The sequence below is a fragment of the Helicoverpa armigera genome, chromosome 4 (assembly GCF_030705265.1).
Source record: "Helicoverpa armigera isolate CAAS_96S chromosome 4, ASM3070526v1, whole genome shotgun sequence".
Lineage (NCBI taxonomy): Eukaryota > Metazoa > Arthropoda > Insecta > Lepidoptera > Noctuidae > Helicoverpa > Helicoverpa armigera.
In genome coordinates, this window is record NC_087123.1 from 13,452,650 (window position 1) to 13,470,459 (window position 17,810).

At 36.7% G+C, this 17,810-nt stretch overlaps 3 protein-coding genes across 3 annotated transcripts; 2 read left to right on the forward strand and 1 right to left on the reverse strand.

Moving 5' to 3' along the window:
* Positions 1-8,269: 8,269 nt before the first annotated feature.
* On the forward strand, positions 8,270-9,833 carry LOC135116887 (cuticle protein 19-like). The gene is made up of 4 exons (XM_064034527.1): positions 8,270-8,344; positions 8,894-9,077; positions 9,274-9,350; positions 9,663-9,833. The coding sequence occupies exons 1-4, from the start codon at positions 8,333-8,335 to the stop codon at positions 9,831-9,833; spliced, it is 444 nt and encodes a 147-aa protein (XP_063890597.1). The 5' UTR covers positions 8,270-8,332.
* Positions 9,834-11,054: 1,221 nt separating this feature from the next.
* Positions 11,055-12,651, forward strand: LOC110374855 (histidine-rich glycoprotein). The gene is made up of 4 exons (XM_021332752.3): positions 11,055-11,089; positions 11,213-11,653; positions 11,872-12,038; positions 12,495-12,651. Exons 1-4 carry the CDS (start codon positions 11,078-11,080, stop codon positions 12,565-12,567), a joined length of 693 nt encoding a protein of 230 aa, XP_021188427.3. The 5' UTR covers positions 11,055-11,077; the 3' UTR covers positions 12,568-12,651.
* A 1,088-nt stretch (positions 12,652-13,739) lies between these two features.
* Positions 13,740-15,472, reverse strand: LOC135116819 (histidine-rich protein PFHRP-II-like). The gene is made up of 4 exons (XM_064034397.1): positions 15,414-15,472; positions 14,604-15,332; positions 14,273-14,439; positions 13,740-13,925 (listed from the first exon to the last, which is right to left on the reverse strand). The coding sequence occupies exons 1-4, from the start codon at positions 15,423-15,425 to the stop codon at positions 13,856-13,858; spliced, it is 978 nt and encodes a 325-aa protein (XP_063890467.1). The 5' UTR covers positions 15,426-15,472; the 3' UTR covers positions 13,740-13,855.
* Positions 15,473-17,810: the final 2,338 nt, after the last annotated feature.

Consider the following 17,810-nt stretch of genomic DNA (forward strand, 5'->3'; position numbering starts at 1 on the left):
ATATCTAAACCGTTGACCAAATATTGAAAATAATTATAACTGGTTCACTTCGTAAATTGATTGTGAGTCGTGAGAAAAGGGTTTCCGTGCCTAAATCTGTCGAAGCCAGAATTGGGTCGTTGATAAAGGCACCTACATACTACATAAGGTCAACAAAAAGTTGAACCAACATTAGGTCAGTTGTCTTGTCAATTAATCATAGCATTTGTTATGATTTATGCTCATTAGAAGTCTGAAAATACCAATCTGATTACCGATAAGTTTGTAAACGATTATTTTTTCTACAAAACGTAGAGGAGTTTAAATTTGAGATAGTTTTATTATAGGTATCATTAGTTTTATGCATGACCATTAGTATAAATAATAATGATGCATAATTATATATTTCTTCTAGGTAATTGGCTTTCTTTCATAATAATAAAAAAACACACAATGCTTGGTGAAATTTTGCAAATCGTAGTGAGCATGAAAGATTATCATAGATAAATGTCTATCTATTTTATTTCCTCTGCAAAATGATCAAACAATTTATGAAGAGATTGTAAACTCCGTACTTCACGTAGGTATATCCTGTTTGTTGAAACTCCATAGATAACATGTGTGGTTTAAACTGAATACATAAATAATTGATTAATTTTCGAGCAATACTACAATTTCTGAAGGAATGTGGACACTAATTGCAATACACGAACTAGAGCAAGTCGATATGAGTTGAAGCTTTATCAGAAAACCATGCGCGTTTATGCTTCTTAAAATGTTACTTGACAACATTAATTAATACATTCACTTTATCTAAAAGCGGATACATTTATTGAGCACTTAACACATTTCATAGATCACAATTTTTTGCCAGAATAATACAACTTGTGATCTTCAAATAGAAACTCAAGAGAGTGTAGCTACATACAGCACATTAAAATGTCTTTTGTTAAGTTTTGTCTTTTGGTATAATATTGATTGGTGATTTGAAGGATAATTACAGTCTTAGCAATCCTAGCAACCCGGCTCCTACTGATACCCTTTTCAGATCCTAACAATTTGATTTAATCCAGAAGTTAATTACAGTAAAAGTGAATAGAAGTACTAGTAATAATAGAAACGTTTTTTAGGCTTACATTTTTATTAAGAAAACATAATTAAGAAGCAATTAAATGCAATAAAATTGTAGCTAGTTTTTATTTGCATTTTAGTCTAGACATAATCAACAGAGAGAGTATTTAAAATATTGCAAGAATGTTACTAGCTGTCGCCTAAGTATCCTACTTAAATAAATTACACCGTTTAGTTACTAACGCCACTTTGCATTTTCATTTGCATTTTCAACTTCGTCTTTAATCATTAAAGTATTAGTAAACTTAAATTTTACTTTAAGATGTACATAAAAAATACATTATTATTTTGCATGCATTTAGTTCACTTTTACTACTAAGCGTTCATGACAATGCCGACTCATATAAAATTTTTTCTTGGTGTTTAAAAAAATATTCCTTTCTGTAGAGCAGGATTCTTAAATGAATAACGTTATTTCTAAACCTTCTGTCAGGACTTCCGTGCGATACATTTAACTGATAGATCAGCAACCTACAAATTCTACAATGTAGTTGAGACTACAGTTGAGATAATAATATTGCGACTCGTATTTCGCTAATTACTTAATTACTCAAATCCGTCAGCAGCTATATTATCAGCGGTGCACTGTCACTTGTTTTATCCGTTCTTGCAACATACGATCTTGTTCCTGTGGAAACCTGATATATAGACGAAATTCAGATCATATTACAGGTGGGGTCAGAATACTGAGCGCTAAAATGTTAATGTTGACAAGATATTAAATGACAGTGTATGTTATATGTTAAATATGATTTTATTGTATGGTGTAAACCACCGAGATAGCTGGAGATAGATCAGTCTTTATATGATATAATATATGACCAGGTAAAAATTAGATCTCCATTGTTTTGTGGGGGAGGGGGGAGGGTAATACGATTGCCTTAAAATTATTAGGCTGTACAAAAGATTTTAGAATAAAAATTTGCCTTACAGTTATTTTGCCTATAATCATAATGTGACGGTAATGTTAATACAGTTAAACTACGATAGATAGAGCTACTTGCTTGAATAACCAAGTTAATGATTTACTTATTCCGTATCTAAACATCGCATCGGATTATGTAATTTCAAATGCTATCCTTCTAATTAAATAAAATTATGTTTATCTTTAACTGTTGTTTTGTAGGTTCCCTGTGATCTTAGCATGAAAGATCTAATTTTAACTTATTGGCAATTCTTAGCGATATGGTGAAGAAAATTAATACATCTGTATTTAGAAAACAGAAGTGATTATAATATTACGCTTTTTTCAACTACGTGCAAGAATTTCATAATGATGTTTTCCATAACCGTAAATCACTATAATTTAATTGAATATACGAATAGTAATTATATTATTCAGGAAATTCATTACTTTTAATATTTTTTACATTAACTTTTAATTATTTTTTTTATACCAAAATCTAGCCAAATTATACAAGCTAAGCATGTTTTAAGTGAAATTGAAATAAAATTGTAATCGATGGAAGCGATCGATAAAATTAACATATTTTTTTTGCGAGAAACACTTAATTTATGGCCGTAATTTCCATTTGAGGATTGTAGCAAAATATTATGCGATAATTTTGCTGTCCAATTTATTAATTTACGTGTTACGGTAGAGGAAATAATATATGCTTTCATTAATTATGTGACGGAATTGAAGATATTCTATCTTTTCTGCACGTAAATATCAGTATTTATATCATACAAAAAAGCGCATTTACTTATAATATGTGTGTATCTGCTATGTAGTGTAATCAGTTCAATTAATTGTGTCTGAAATTACACGACATATTATTAACAAAACAAACTTAGTATACCAGTAAAAACGAATACAGATCATTAAAAAATGTAATGAAGGCATAATTTTTTTACTAATAAATAATCACCTTGTTACTTTTCTATCACATAATAGTTTCGCAACTCTATGGTATCAGACCCATGTTTAATAAAGTCGTGCTTAAGTGACAAGTTGACAATTTGAGTTACGAAATCTATAATGAGATTGACACGCGTGAATTATATTGTTGCTTATTATAATAGATTATAAACTAGACTAGACTGAAAGGTATGCTGTCTGCACTGGGCTCAAGATTCTATAAATAATTCTAGGTTCAAGGTGCACCCAATAATAAGTATGAAATAATTTGGCTATAGATGCATTATTCCCATGAGGTTTCGGGTTCAATTCCCGGGTCGGGCCGAAATAGCTTCGTGGATTTTAGGAAACTTTCACAAAGCAGCCCAGAGACTGAAGGTTGGTGATTGATATACCAGCGCATCGAACAGTTGACGTAGCCGGAGGACATTAGTAGGACTCTTAAAGACTGATAAGCATTTTCTTTGCTAATCCTTATGAACGATCGACTCGTGTGGCTGTAAGCCACAATGAGCTAAGTATGTCCTGCAATATTACCATGTACTTAAATTATCATATACTCACATACTAAATGGGACTTAATTAATCAAATAGTACACCTGTTCAACACACTTGCATTAACCATTAATATTAATTAAGTTCGACTGGTATTTGTATAGTGATAGATTGAGAACCGATGTAGGTACCTAATTTAAATGTATTATGCATGTGTGTTAAGGACATATTATAACGAGGTCTTTTGATACACTGTTTGTTTTTTGAAAATAACTATTTGCATTGGAATTGTCATATTAGAGTATTTTATTACTTCCAGGATGTTAATGGTGTTAATGGTGATTTTATTTGCCAAGGTAAGACATTCCATGTTTTTCGGCGTAAGAAAACAGCTTTAGCTGTTCACATTTTAAAAACAAAACAAATACAAAAAATCGGCCAAATGCGATAGGACTCGCACACGGAGAGTTCCGTACCATTATTTATAAAACCGCATCTAATCTCCCCACTCAGAGACATTTAATGATTACTTAAGTCACTCCTTAGTGACGGAATGTCATACAAATCCTTCACTAAGGAATGGCTTAAGTGACCATTAAATGTCTCTGAGAGGGGAGGTAAATGTTGCCATTATCGATATTGAGCTAAAATTAGCAAAAAATCACGTTTGTTGTATCGGAGCCCCCAAAATTTTTTTTTTCTAGTTTTCAGTATTTGTTGTTATAGGGAACAAAAATACATCATCTGTGAAAATTTGAAAACAATAGGGTTCCCGTTTTACCCTTTGGGTACGGAACCCTAAAAATGCAAAACGTTGCCTCTCTACATCCTAAAGGTACCACATTATACTTGTATGCGCATACATAAATTCCAGAACCGTCGATTTCACAAAGCATATAGGGTTTCCAAAGGTATGAGCTATTGACTTACGAATATTTCGTGGGTAACACAATATTGGTCTCGTTGGAATCCAATTACATATGAACGTGGGCGCTAATGACCTATATATGATGAATAGCTTGCATTATTTCAACGCTGTATTAAATTACTTAATTATAGGGTGATGATTATAGGAAAGGTTTGAGCCTAAATCAAGTACCTTTTAGAGGTATAAATCGATACTCCAAACTCATACATAAAGGTACAGGCACAGATTTCACCAATGCGAAGCTGAGCGGTTTTTAAATATGCAATAGAATTTCTTTATTCAGGGATGCCGAGTGCTGATGTTAGTAAATAGAAACAAGATATTTGAATAACGTACATAAGTCTATCGTCTGTTTAAAAACTACTGTGATCTGTGTTTATATTAAGCGCCTTTTAGATCTATGGACAGAATACATGTAGTATGGACAGAATACAAGGAGGATGTTGAATGCTTTTACTAGAATTCATAATTAAAATTACATAATCATCGTAAATTAATTCTTGCATATCAAATGGCTCATCATTTAACAGCACTTACACTATAATTGCACCACATTAGTCTATTCGTCATAACTCTTGGCGTTTCATACGTGCTACCGGCTACTAGCATATGTGAGACAAATTGCTTAATCACTTTGATATATTATATTGAGCAAATCCCACATGCTAATAAATTGCCAGACACGACATATGCATAGTAAGATTATGATTTATTGATATTAACAGTGCAATTGCGTAAATGCATGTTAACAACTTATGCATACGGTAAGATGATGTCATCTAAATTGAGACTGTTTTAAAATTATTACACTGTATACGCCTAAAAATGCAGCACTAAGCCGAAATTATTATACTTGATACACCTTATTAACTATGAAATTTATTACACTAGATAATAAATAAATTAAGTAAAACGTAGGTATGCTTCCAGAAATCATATCACGATTGCAACCTGTAAGTAAACTTAAAAGTCTATACCATAACTTTATTATCACACAAAACTGTCCAAACATAATCTTTTCCCCATTTACTTCATGATATCTACATACGAGTATGCAAAAATATTTCACATGTCTTAACTTCATCACGTATGCAAATTATGTTGGTGAAAAACTCGTTCAACTTGCAACATAGCTAAAGTAGTGCGGGTGTCAGCCTACTAGGCCTGTCCGAGTTGCCCAATGAGGCTTGAGATAACCGCGACGGGGTCAATGATCTCGGATAGATGAGTCACAGCCACTTGACATCCGAGACTATGCGGTAGACGCTCGCACCCTGATTTAGAGTGCGGTTTTACTGTGCAATCTTGTGGATTTATACGAAGTCTGTCATACTTAATCACCAGGTGTGTTGACAAAAAGTAGCATATGTGTTAATAAAGGGTATCATTTATTTACCTCTACATACCAAATTTCAACTAAATTGGTCCAGCCGTTTTTGCGTGAGAGAAAAACAAACATACATACATTCCTACAAACTTTCACATTTATAATATTAGTAGGATATGTGATAGGATTTAATGTGATTAGGTATGACACACCCGATATAAATAAGTTTCAGTCCCTTAAAAGGTACAGATTCAAATGATTAAACACAATTCCTTAAAATGTATTGCCAGAACCTTAACCAAATAGAATAAGCCCAAACGATTTACTTATTATTCCTACCAATTTCACTATGATTTATTACTTACTTGACAGAATCTATCATTTATGATAACACGTAAACAGATCATTTCAGGATCGGTTATAAATTGAATGACATTAACAACGGTCTGTTCAAATGCCAGAGGAATTGCCCCTTAATGAATAAAGTGTGGTTTGCTTGTAGGTCTAATTTTAATTCAGTGCTAACAAGTTTTAGAGCTATTTTCGGAATATGCTAATACAAATGCTTTTGTAGTGATTCATTGATCAATTTTATCCGAACTAGCTGATGTAAGAAATAAAATTTAAAAGTTAAAAAAACTGCTTTCGAACATCTTATATCATAATGTAGTGTAACGTCCATAACCAAATAAAAGGTTGTAAGTATCACCTAACAAGTTCAGCGGGGGCGTATGAAGCCTTCATGTGTAGCCCACGTACATTATTGTTATCAAGCGGCGTATCCGTGGCTTTTAAAATGTCTTACACGCATGTCAGATGCATGTTCACACATTCTTTGTGGGCACAAATACACGACTTGTCTCGAAGTTTACAAAAAAGTCGCTTGCAAGTGTATTTTTTTGTTACGATCATTGACCAGGCTTACATTGAAAGTTGGTAATGGAATTTTAAAAAAATCGAAATCAATATACGAACTGTTTGAATGCTATATTAAGAAAATATAGCAGACTTCGATATTTATTGTAAAAATTGAATATAAAACAACAATGATCTGATGAAAATGACAGAAAAGCGAAGAGTAAAAGATGGCAATGTTGCCATCATTACATGTAGTTGCCAGATCAAAAATTAACAATTTATGTTCATGTACTGAACACACTGGTTACCTACTCCTTATATTTTAATTGTTGAGTGTTTATGATTCAATATATAACTTTGTATAACTTTGACACGATTCTCAATACACAGGTCCTTATTCGTCACACAGGCGCTTTTAAAACAATGCATAACCAACGCTAGATAACCAAAATTGACAGTCAAAGCAATTTTCTCATAGCCAAAAGCCATTTTAGTGGGTACAATGTATTTATGCTTCCATTATTGGAAACTGACATTTGATTCAATCACCCATTTTAGGACCAAAAGTTTTTTAGTCACAAAAGTCTAGGTATTTGTTCTGACAAATGTTATGCGTTTTATTTCGTCCTATAAATATGTAGTTGAAACTAGTTTCTTGTATCTTAAATGTATCATATGTGGCGTAAGCTTTGCTGCAGTTTCCCAAGATCGAATTTTGTTATTCGAGAAAATAATATGTTGATAGACTAAGACGAAAATACCAATGAAACTAACACTTCCATGTTTTCATCATATCCTCTTTAGCTTTGATGAACTTAAAGATCTTGCAAAATATATCCGTTGCTTGCAAATCTTTGCTTCTTACTTATTGAACATACACCAAAGTTATCATATGAAAGAACTTTAAGTGCTTACCCATGGTGAATGAATGTGTTAAAGTTAATATTTTGGCATTTTGAAGTGTTTATTATATCGATTGACCAGCTATAAATTACTTTTATAAGTCAAAGGGTTCCTGAGAAATTCGTGACTTCATAGACCCAATCATAGCAACAATGGCCGAACTTGGTAGCTGTAAAAGCTGATTGTCTAAAAGACAATAATTCAAGTACGTAGTGTGTTTCAGATTAATTTATTTTGTAAGAATGTACAGCACGGCTGTGGTAGCTATAAATGTATTTATTTACTATTCTGATACCAATTCTTAGCGCTGTACGCTTTGAACTATGAGCATGAGCATTATATGGATACGACTTATTATTTTGGACTTTAATATTCGGTAGCTATAGAGGCAGGATACAATTTACTACTGTGAAGGCGGATGCTGGTGATGAGAAACAATATTTTCACATTTCTGGTTTATATTACGTATGGTGTTGGGGTTGAAGCTGGTGAGCGAGGTGTGACAACAATTTATAGTGACATGAGCAGGGGAGTTTGTTGGGGGAGATCTACATCACTTTTGATAAGGTTTCTATATCTTATAGTACTATCAAGGTGTTCTTCTGCAAATGTTAACAAAAGGTTTTTAACACCCATATCCATGACATGCCACCGATCTAGTTTGCGGCGCCCACCGCCACATACGTGCAGCTACATACAGTTTCCTGCGACACGCCCGAGTGGGACCCTAGCCTGTACCTATAGGACATACAGCCTCTATATAAACGCCCGGTATCTTAGAATTCGGCACACAACAAGCCCTAGTGCTTAGAGTGACGTACCGTTTGAACTTAGACCAAACTTAATCATAATGTTCGCTAAGGTAAAGTGATTTGAGTTTGTGCTTGGTGACATGTGGTCATTTTTGGTGGCTTTGTGAGCTGGTGGTGTTATATTTTAGTCCAGAAGTCTAGAAATAGTAATGATGAAAGGTTTCTGATAACAAATTAAAGTTTAGAGTGTATTTATCTGTGACAGCTACATTCCTATTTGATTGAACGAATTATATAGCTGATACAGCAGGATACAGCATTGTATATACAATCGGACAGATAAATTAGCCAGTCACATTCATAATCATCCTCCTGCCCTTATCCCAATTTTATTTGGGGTCATCGCAGTTTTTTCTTTCCAAACTCATCTATCTGCCGTCATCTCACAAGTAATATTATTTCTACATTAACGTGTAAAATAAATTGAAAGCTAATTTCTGTACATTCCATATTTCATTGATGGTTACGAATGTTCTGTCACACCAATATGAACTTTCATCAAAAATCAAAAATAGGTCATCAAATGTTCTAGGTATCAGAAACGTCCCATCAATCAAATGTTCTATCACAAACGTCCATCTAATCTAACCCTCTTACAGGTGTTGTTCGCTTGCGCGCTAGTCAGCGTCGCACGCGGCGGGTTGATCGCGGGCGGTCACGGCGCGCTCTCGACACAGAGCATCGTACTGGGCGCCCCTGCCCTTGCGCATGGCTACGGAGGTTACGGAGGCTACGCTGCCGCGGCGCCGGCTATTGCCGCACCCGCTTTGGGATACGGATTAGGTATGGGCGATGTAAATGACGTGTTGTTTCCTGTGTTGAGAGAAATACTTCACATCTAAATACAAACTTCCATTTCTGCTTCTTGAAAGGAACAACCACACGTACGTGGAAAACAAATCACCTGTCCTTCAATTATGTTTTTTTCAGTTTTCTATAAAATTCTGTGTATAAATTTATAATATCAGGTCGATTGCAGGTCACGGCGCCGTGGTTGCGCACGCGCCGGTATACCGTGCACCCCTCGCGCACGCCGCTGCCCCTGTTGAAATATATGTGAGTTCTGGCATCATTTCTCTTCTCGTGATCATCAGCCGTTTGATAACCCTTCTGCTCTCTTTTCATTCAGAGAAAAGAAAAGTAAAAACCATTGCTCAAAGCGAATTTGCGTTGTTTTTATTTTGGTGGGAAATGTCTAAATCCTACCATGTTCCTTTTTAAGCCTTTCATGTATTGACTAGGGCTGTGACTTTGAGGCCAAGTTTCCTCACAATGTTCATTAAAATGAGGCTATCACTAATAGACATGTAGACATATTAAGAATAATTTCAGCATACCACTTTATGACACTTTCCCTACAAATTCCAGGCCCACCCCCGCTACCAGTTCAACTACGGAGTCACTGATGGCCACACAGGCGATCAAAAGAGCCAGTGGGAAGCCCGTGATGGTGATGTCGTGAAAGGCCAGTACTCCCTCGTCGAACCCGATGGCACCGTGCGCACTGTCAACTATTCTGCTGATGATCATAATGGGTAAGAAGGATGTTATTGAGCTTAGTTAACTCTTAGTTGATGATGATGATAAGTAATGCTAATACATTATGCGTATGTACTTTAAAAAACTATGGTATTAAAATTAGCTGAAAAAGCATAAATCAGTTTATCTGGATACAAATACAGCGACTTGAGCGAATGCATATAATCAAGCAGTGTTTCAATGTACGAAAAACTACAAGACAGAATATTTTCATAGCGAACTAAGACTTTTATGAGAAAGAAAAGCAACAGCAATTAGTAAATCACCTCTAGACTTCATCTTTAAAATATCAGAAAATATATAATTCTATTTCAGCTTCAACGCTGTAGTTAGCAGAACCGGCCACGCAGCGCACCCCGCTGGCCACGCCGTAGTGGCCGCCCCAGCCCTCGGGCACGGACCCATCTACCACGGCTAGGCCACCACCCAGCCATAGGCCTAGACCGACCACGACGACACCTATTTATTACTACGTAGCTTAAGCACGGACGGAATGCGACCACGAATGAGCATCAACGAAAGGCTTCCAGAATAGAATGCTTACAGCCTAACCGTTTCATAATATGTATAGGGACATAGGCCCAAATTAGCTTAGAACTTTTTACATTCATTCATCTATTTTACGACCATTAGAACCTTTTGTATTATATTTTCTTATAGTGTGTAAGTTTTTCGTGTTTTTTATTTTATTTTCGAGCTTCATACATTTTGTGAAACGTTAGATGATTGCTTGCGGGGTGCTGTGCAGAAACTTAGGTTTTTGTGACTGATAATAAAGTAAATTAAATATAATATTTTGTCATATAGTAACGTTTTTTTATTATAACATGACTGGACCAGTTTGTCTCTATTTTAAAAATACTACTTATATTTGCCTAATTATACATTCATCCAACATTACAATTTATACTTATATACCTAACTATACTTATATATTTTACACACACAGTAGCGCTCTTTTAGCAGCCATAAAATTCGAGCGACGCGGCGACGTCAAAAGTTTCCACTGTAAAGAATTTCTTTGGCTTCTCATTAGGTTTACATAAAAATGCAAGTGAAATGTAAGTGCATACACCGTTCGCAGAACAGGTGATAAAATTGGAACCTGTTTTCAACCTGGTTACATAATAATTATGCTGTCGCTAAGTGCAGATTTTACGCACTTTTTCGAGGTATAAAAAGGCTCTTGATTTCGGAAATTATATCATTTATTTAATAAGTGCATAACATCACATACGTGCACAATGATCTCAAAAGTGAGTACCTTTCTTCATGGAAAAAATTAAATATTCAAAAAAAGTTCATACGAAGCTGCAACATCATTTGATAAGATTATCCTAGTTAAATCTAAGCTAACATACTTAACATTTTTATTCCAGATTTTCTTTGCCCTGGCTGTAGCGGCGGTCTGTGCCCAAGACCATCATGGTCACGAACACGGCCACGCCTACTCTTCCCAATCCATCATCAGACACGACATTGCCCACGGACACCAGGAAAGCTCCCACGGTCACCATGAAATCTCCCAAGGTCATCACGAAATATCCCAAGGACATCACGGGCTTTCCCAGGGCCATCATGAAATTATCCAGGGTCATCACGAAATTTCTCAAGGACACGGAATTTCTCAAGGTTACCACGGAATTTCTCAAGGTCATCACGGTGGAGAACATATCATTCATCAGCAGCCTATCCAGTATGTTCCCATAGCCGTGCACCAGGCTCCTATCTCGGTACACCATGAAGCCCCTGTGCACCATGTTGAGTCTGCTCGCCATGAGAAGCAACAACACCACGGAGAACACCATGTTGATTATTATGTAAGTTTAACTTTCAGTTATATTTGAAGGCAATAAAAGAAAATGTGAAAATGTGAAAAACCAGTCAAATATAATTTCTGTACCATGTAAAGTAGAAAATTAAATGTTATCACTATTTTGCACAATTAGTCAAATATTTTGACGTAACGCTCACGTCTATACTAGTGCTATATTTTTTTAACATCCTACAGACTTTTTCAACGCTATTATTATTCCAGGCCCACCCCAAATACGAGTACGAATACAAGATCGAAGACCCTCACACCGGCGACAACAAGTACCAACACGAGTCTCGCGACGGCGAAAACGTTAAGGGAGTGTACAGCCTCCACGATTCTGACGGCTCCATCCGTACCGTTGAGTACTCCGCCGACAAGCACAATGGGTATGAAGAAATCTTGATATTTTCTTAGAACATTTTTAGGTAGTGCACAGTTGCTTTCATTAATTTTGAAAATAAAACTCTAAATTGAATTTTGTAATTATGTAAATATTTATGTAATAATCAGCGAGAAATGAGAGGTAATATGTGCAAGACTTTCACTGTTTCTGAATATTTTCGTGTGCAAGTTATCCGCCTTTTTGAATTCTTTCTGAAACTTGCATTCTCTTTCCAATAGGCGTGACGACAGAGTTTAAAAACAATGACGTGTAATACGTGTCCATTATTGTATGGTTATATAAAAGACAGGCTTAATACTTCATTTTCATTCATCATGCCATTATCATACAACTATATTTATTTGACAACGATGGGGAAATGTTTATTGGCTATGTTACATCTTTTTATGTGAATATAGAATTAGAATTTTCTTTACTAACGAATGTTGTTTCATTTCAGCTTCAACGCAGTGGTGAAGACTGAAACCAAGCACGGTCATGGTCACGGCCACGAACAGCAGTACCATCATTAACAACATACCGACAGTACCTGAGAACATGTTACCTTTTTATATTGTTTGCTCGTTAAATATATCTAGTCTAATGTGTTGAAGTAAGGTTTTCGTTTTTATTTTCACCACATAATAAGTTAATCAGGCCATTTTTTTTACCTACGGTAAGTTTCAGTGAGAGAGTGTCAAAATTTTACTGACTAAATCCCACCATGTTTCTTCTTGAGCCCTTTCTGTACCAGGGCTGCGGTAAACCTTTCGAACAATCCCCCAGCCATGGCAAACTTTGGCGTCTTTCAAGTCAATCGAAGTTTCGGTACAACCACAATACATAATGACATTTCATTTGAAAGCTTGGTTACAAAATTACTTAATACTTTCCAAGTCATGTTTAATAAATCAAAATGAAAGCAGTCAATTTCAAAATTCAAAAACTGGACCAGATATCCTTTTAAATAACTTCCTTCTTTCTCAGACCTTTCACATGCTAATAAACAAACATGTCTGAACCCAATTGTATAATGTTCTCTTAATTACTTTGATTGATATAAAACAAAATGATCGTGATAGACAAGTAGGTCATCAGTGTCAATCGTGATTAATCTCAAATAATTATATCAATAAGAGCACGTACCTACATACATAAGTTGGTACAGTCAACTTCAGGTCTGTGGTAACAGTTTTATAGGAAAATCGTACTTATTACTATTGAGTTAAGGTGCATGACAGTTACCACTGATGTGCAGTCTACTGTACTTGTATAATGATTTCGAAACGCTCAGTCGCTTTCCGCAGTCGTAATATTAATAAGTTTATATTGTTTTGATTGGCAAATCAGGCTCGCTTGTATTTCCCTTAATGGGAACTAAATAGGAACCGTATTCTTGCGAAGTTTAACGTTATGTAAGTTACAGTTTTATAGCGTTGAAGTAACTGCTTGATTTAAATTTCTTTGTATTTCTTATGATTGAATGAAAAAAACTTTATTACAAAGTAATACAATAACACGCACTGTTATTGCTTAAGTTTTCAAAGTAATTGAAAACATTAATTAACTTAATACAGTACTGAAAACTTCTATTTTTTTTAGTCTTGAATCATTGCCATAAGATTATATATATATCGTTATCATAATGCTTCTTTTTACTAAAAGCTGAAAATTCATAAGAAATCATAAGCAATTCAGAACAACATTTTTACATCATAATAATATTAAATAAACTTTATTAAAGATTAATACAGGTAGGCAAGTACACATCTAGTAACAATAAAGACTATAAAACAGCAGAACAAATTGATCAGTCTTGTCTTAGTTCTGATGATGGCTTTCAATCTGGACATGATGACCAGGGGCGGAGTGCTTCACGACAGCATTGAATCTGTAGGAGAAACAGGTACAGTTACAACTTATTCAATATACAATGCAGGTAATAAGACAGGTGATGATACGAAATAGAAAGCTAAATCAGTTCAATCGAAGGCGGTGCGTGACTCGGCGCTAAATTTAAGTCTAGACTCCGAACTATTAAGATCGACTCACAATTTTACAATATGAAATGAATTAATGATTGAGTATGCTGATATTCGTTCGACTTATTATGAATGAGACAGAATAGTATTGGACTGAGCTAGTGAGAAACTTTCAAAGTCCTACTTTGTTCCTTCAGGAGCCTTTTGCATGCCTGACCAAACCTTTTGTATATACGAGTAAGGAATCGTTGCTTACCCGTGATGTTTATCAGAGCTGTATTCAACAGTCCTGACAGATCCATCAGCTTCCTGGAGGCTGTACACTCCCTTTACGACGTCTCCATCACGGAACTCATGCTGGAACTTGTTGTCACCGGTGTGAGGGTCCTCCACTTTGTACTCGTACTGGTACTTAGGGTATGCCTAGAATAGTAAGACATATAAACTTAATAAGGGCCATTTAAATGCGACTACTCAACTAAAGAGGTTTAAACGGTTCAATTTGTGATTGGAATAAATGAATAGAAAGTTACCATAAAACTGTAAGTCGGAAATAAGTGTTTTATATTCTAGTGTTGGACACTTACGTAATAGTCGATGGGCTCATCGTGGGAATCGTGAGCGTGGATATCGTGATGTACTGGTACTGCGTGGTGGGCGGGGGCTTCGTGGTGAGCAGGTACTTCGTGGTGTACTGGGGAGGCATGATGAACAGGAGCAGCGTGATGAACGGGAACGGCGTGGTGGACGGGAGCAACGTGGTGAACAGGAGCGGGATGGTGGACTGATGTGTGGAGCTGAGCACCATGGTGGAAGCTCAAACCTTCATGTGCGTTAGCGCCGTGGTGGTAGTTCAGACCTTCGTGAGCTTGAGCGTATTGAGATTGGGCATGGCCGTGCTCAGGAGCGTACGACTGAACCTCGTGATGAGCTTGAGCGGGGGCGAAATGAACAGTCTGGTAGTGATGAGCTGGAATTTCGTGTTGAGCTGGTGCCTGGTGGTGTTCGGGCTCTTCTTGCACATACTGGTACACTGGAGCAACATGGTCGTTATGAGACTCCTGAGATTCTCCCTGGCCAGCATGAGCTGCCGCGTGGTGAATAATGCTCTGCGAAGAATAGGCATGACCTCCAAGCCCATGGCCTTCAGGAGCAGCGTTGTACTGAGCTTCACTCGAACTCTCCTGTTCCTCGTGAACTCTTATGGGATTATGTTCATAATGTTGTCTGTACTCCTTGGCTGGTTCGTGGTGATTCCTGAGGGAATATCCATGTTCTTCGCACAAAACTGCCGCAACAAAAGTGAACACTATCACCTAGAACAACAGAAAACGTTAAGTTATTATTATAAAATAATATATCTAATGTATTGTTCACTCATATGATGTCACACGTACTTTGGTAAACATTTTGTTCTTTCTTCTAAGACTTCCGTAGTGGAACTGATGAATTAACATAGTCATTAGCTCAATATATACCGGAGACGTTACGAGAGAGTATTGAATCAATTTGCTGCCGCTCGGGGCGTCATGTTTGTAACCCACAACGCGCGCGCAGATCTATGACGTAATTTACGTAATCAATGTGAAGGTTGTCAATCAGATGAATTAGAGCACCAAGAATTTGTCTATAAGCTTATTAATGTTACCATAACTTGGACCTGAAAGGTATAGCTTTATATGAAAGTAGGACATAAGATATGTAGGTACTCTCATTTAGGCCTAGAGAAATCTTTTAAATTGGTATTCTAGAATAGTTTTGTTGCTTCCTTTGTATAATTAGATGCCTACTTCTGGTAATTCGCTCAAATGTACGATTTCACTGTTAAAATTATGGTCTGAATTCCTTAATATAAACCTAATCACGATTGAACTTACGTACCGCCTTGATTAAATTAACCGCATTAATGTCAACAGTTACTTATGAGGTTTTACAGGTCGATAGAAAATCGAAAACCATTCTTTTTGTAATAAATGCAGAGAGCAGATCCATTAAGCTTTGTATATTTTAGAGTCATTCATAAAAACAAATTATCATGTTCAAAGTAAAATTATGAATTGATGTAATCCCCCTTATCTCTACAGATTTGCATATCGTATCGTATTCATTGAAAATCATGATGATAGTAGTGGTGATATTTATAAAATTTTGCCGAGGCAATTTGATAGTTATCAAGTTATGCGTAATATAATTATGATTGCTCCTTCCAAGATAACAATTTGACTGCCGAAGTGGTTAACCAGACCACGAAAGGAGATCATTCATTTCGTACCCAAAACTGAAAGTGCCGGCCAGAGTAAAAAAAATGTAGATTCTCGTAGAGAATAATGCCCTGAAGATTTTTTACTACTACATGAATCGTCTACAATTAACCCCCAGGCTGCTACTGGATTTTGAAAGTACAAAAAAATCCCACAATGTTTGAACATCACATTACGGCCCCAAACTGGAGGAGGCAGGCGCTGCCTTCAAGCAATTCCTGTGCAACCTGAGGGGCCTAAACCCTTTCTTCTTTTTTTTTTCTTTGATGGGAAATCATCAAATGACCCCTGCCGCTGTAGGTTAGCAGCGTGAGGGACTGTGAGACTCTTACTACTACTTTATATACATACCAGGGCCACGGTAACTCTTTCGAACAATCCCGCAGCCCCGGCAGGCCTTGGCCCTGGAGGGCCCTGCTGGGGTTTTGCTGACGCCAGAGTAAAAATATCGCAGATTCTCAACGAGAATAATATCCTTAAGATTTTTTACTTTTATAAGGAACGTCTTCGTTTAACCCTTAGACTGCTATTTGAGTTTAAAGTGTGCGTACCGTGAATAAAAAATCTATACTGGAATGTTACGAGAAATAACGTCTATAGTATTTTTTTATTATTAAATAACTGAATGTCTACGATTACCCCTCCCTATGCTACACCGAGGAGACTTACTGATTGCAACCCATCATGTTCCTTCTGACCATGAACCAGGGCAGGGTTTGCTGCAGGGCCCAAAGTGGTTGTTTCCAAGTAGACAGAGGGACAATGAGCCACCCGAAACTATAGGGCCAGGTGGGAATGGGATGATATCGTCTCCATTTGCGGATCATTTATGCTAGAGGCGGTAGAACAACTGAGAGCTCGCGCCTCTCATCCCAGCCGCTGCGGTGGACGTGGAAGATACCACGGACGCCGGATTTCGAACGACTCCTGGCCTCCGTAAGCGTGGGTCTGTGGGCGGTGAGTTTCGGGTGGCTCTCTCATCATCCCTCCGTCTCTTTGGAGACAAAAGGCCCGTGTCGGCGGCGAGCGTTGTTCAATGCCTTCCTCAGAGAGTCAGCAAAAACACCAATGGGGCCCACCATGGCCAAAACCTGCCGAGGTGTGGGATTGTCCGAAAGAGTTACCGCTGGTTTGGGTAGACGGGTTTAAATCAGTAAGAGCCTCATCGGTGTAACAGGGGGAGTAATCGTAGATGTTCGGTCAGTTATAAAAATTCTGTATTTGATTACTGGAATTACTTCGATTTCGGTTTTTTATTCACGGTACGCACATTTTAAACTCAAATAGCAGTCTAAGGGTTATACGAAGACATTCCTTATAAAAGTAAAAAATCTTCAGGATATTATTCTCGTTCAGAATCTGCGATATTTTTACTCTGGCGTCAGCAAAACCCCAGCAGGGCCCTCCAGGGCCAAGGTCTGCCGGGGCTGCGGGATTGTTCGAAAGATTTACAGACCATGGCCCTGGTACATAAAGGGCTTAAGAAGGAACATGATGGGTTTTATTCAGTAAGAGTCTCCCATTTACGGTGCT

Coding starts and splice junctions, on each gene's coding strand:
- LOC135116887 (XM_064034527.1), top strand. Junction 9,078..9,273: donor CGCTTTGGGATACGGATTAG/GTATGGGCGATG, acceptor GGTCGATTGCAG/GTCACGGCGCCGTGGTTGCG. Junction 9,351..9,662: donor CTGCCCCTGTTGAAATATAT/GTGAGTTCTGGC, acceptor TACAAATTCCAG/GCCCACCCCCGCTACCAGTT.
- LOC110374855 (XM_021332752.3), top strand. Junction 11,654..11,871: donor AACACCATGTTGATTATTAT/GTAAGTTTAACT, acceptor TTATTATTCCAG/GCCCACCCCAAATACGAGTA. Junction 12,039..12,494: donor TCCGCCGACAAGCACAATGG/GTATGAAGAAAT, acceptor GTTTCATTTCAG/CTTCAACGCAGTGGTGAAGA.
- LOC135116819 (XM_064034397.1), bottom strand. Junction 14,440..14,603: donor ATGAGCCCATCGACTATTAC/GTAAGTGTCCAA, acceptor TTACTATTCTAG/GCATACCCTAAGTACCAGTA. Junction 13,926..14,272: donor AGCTCTGATAAACATCACGG/GTAAGCAACGAT, acceptor TTTCTCCTACAG/ATTCAATGCTGTCGTGAAGC.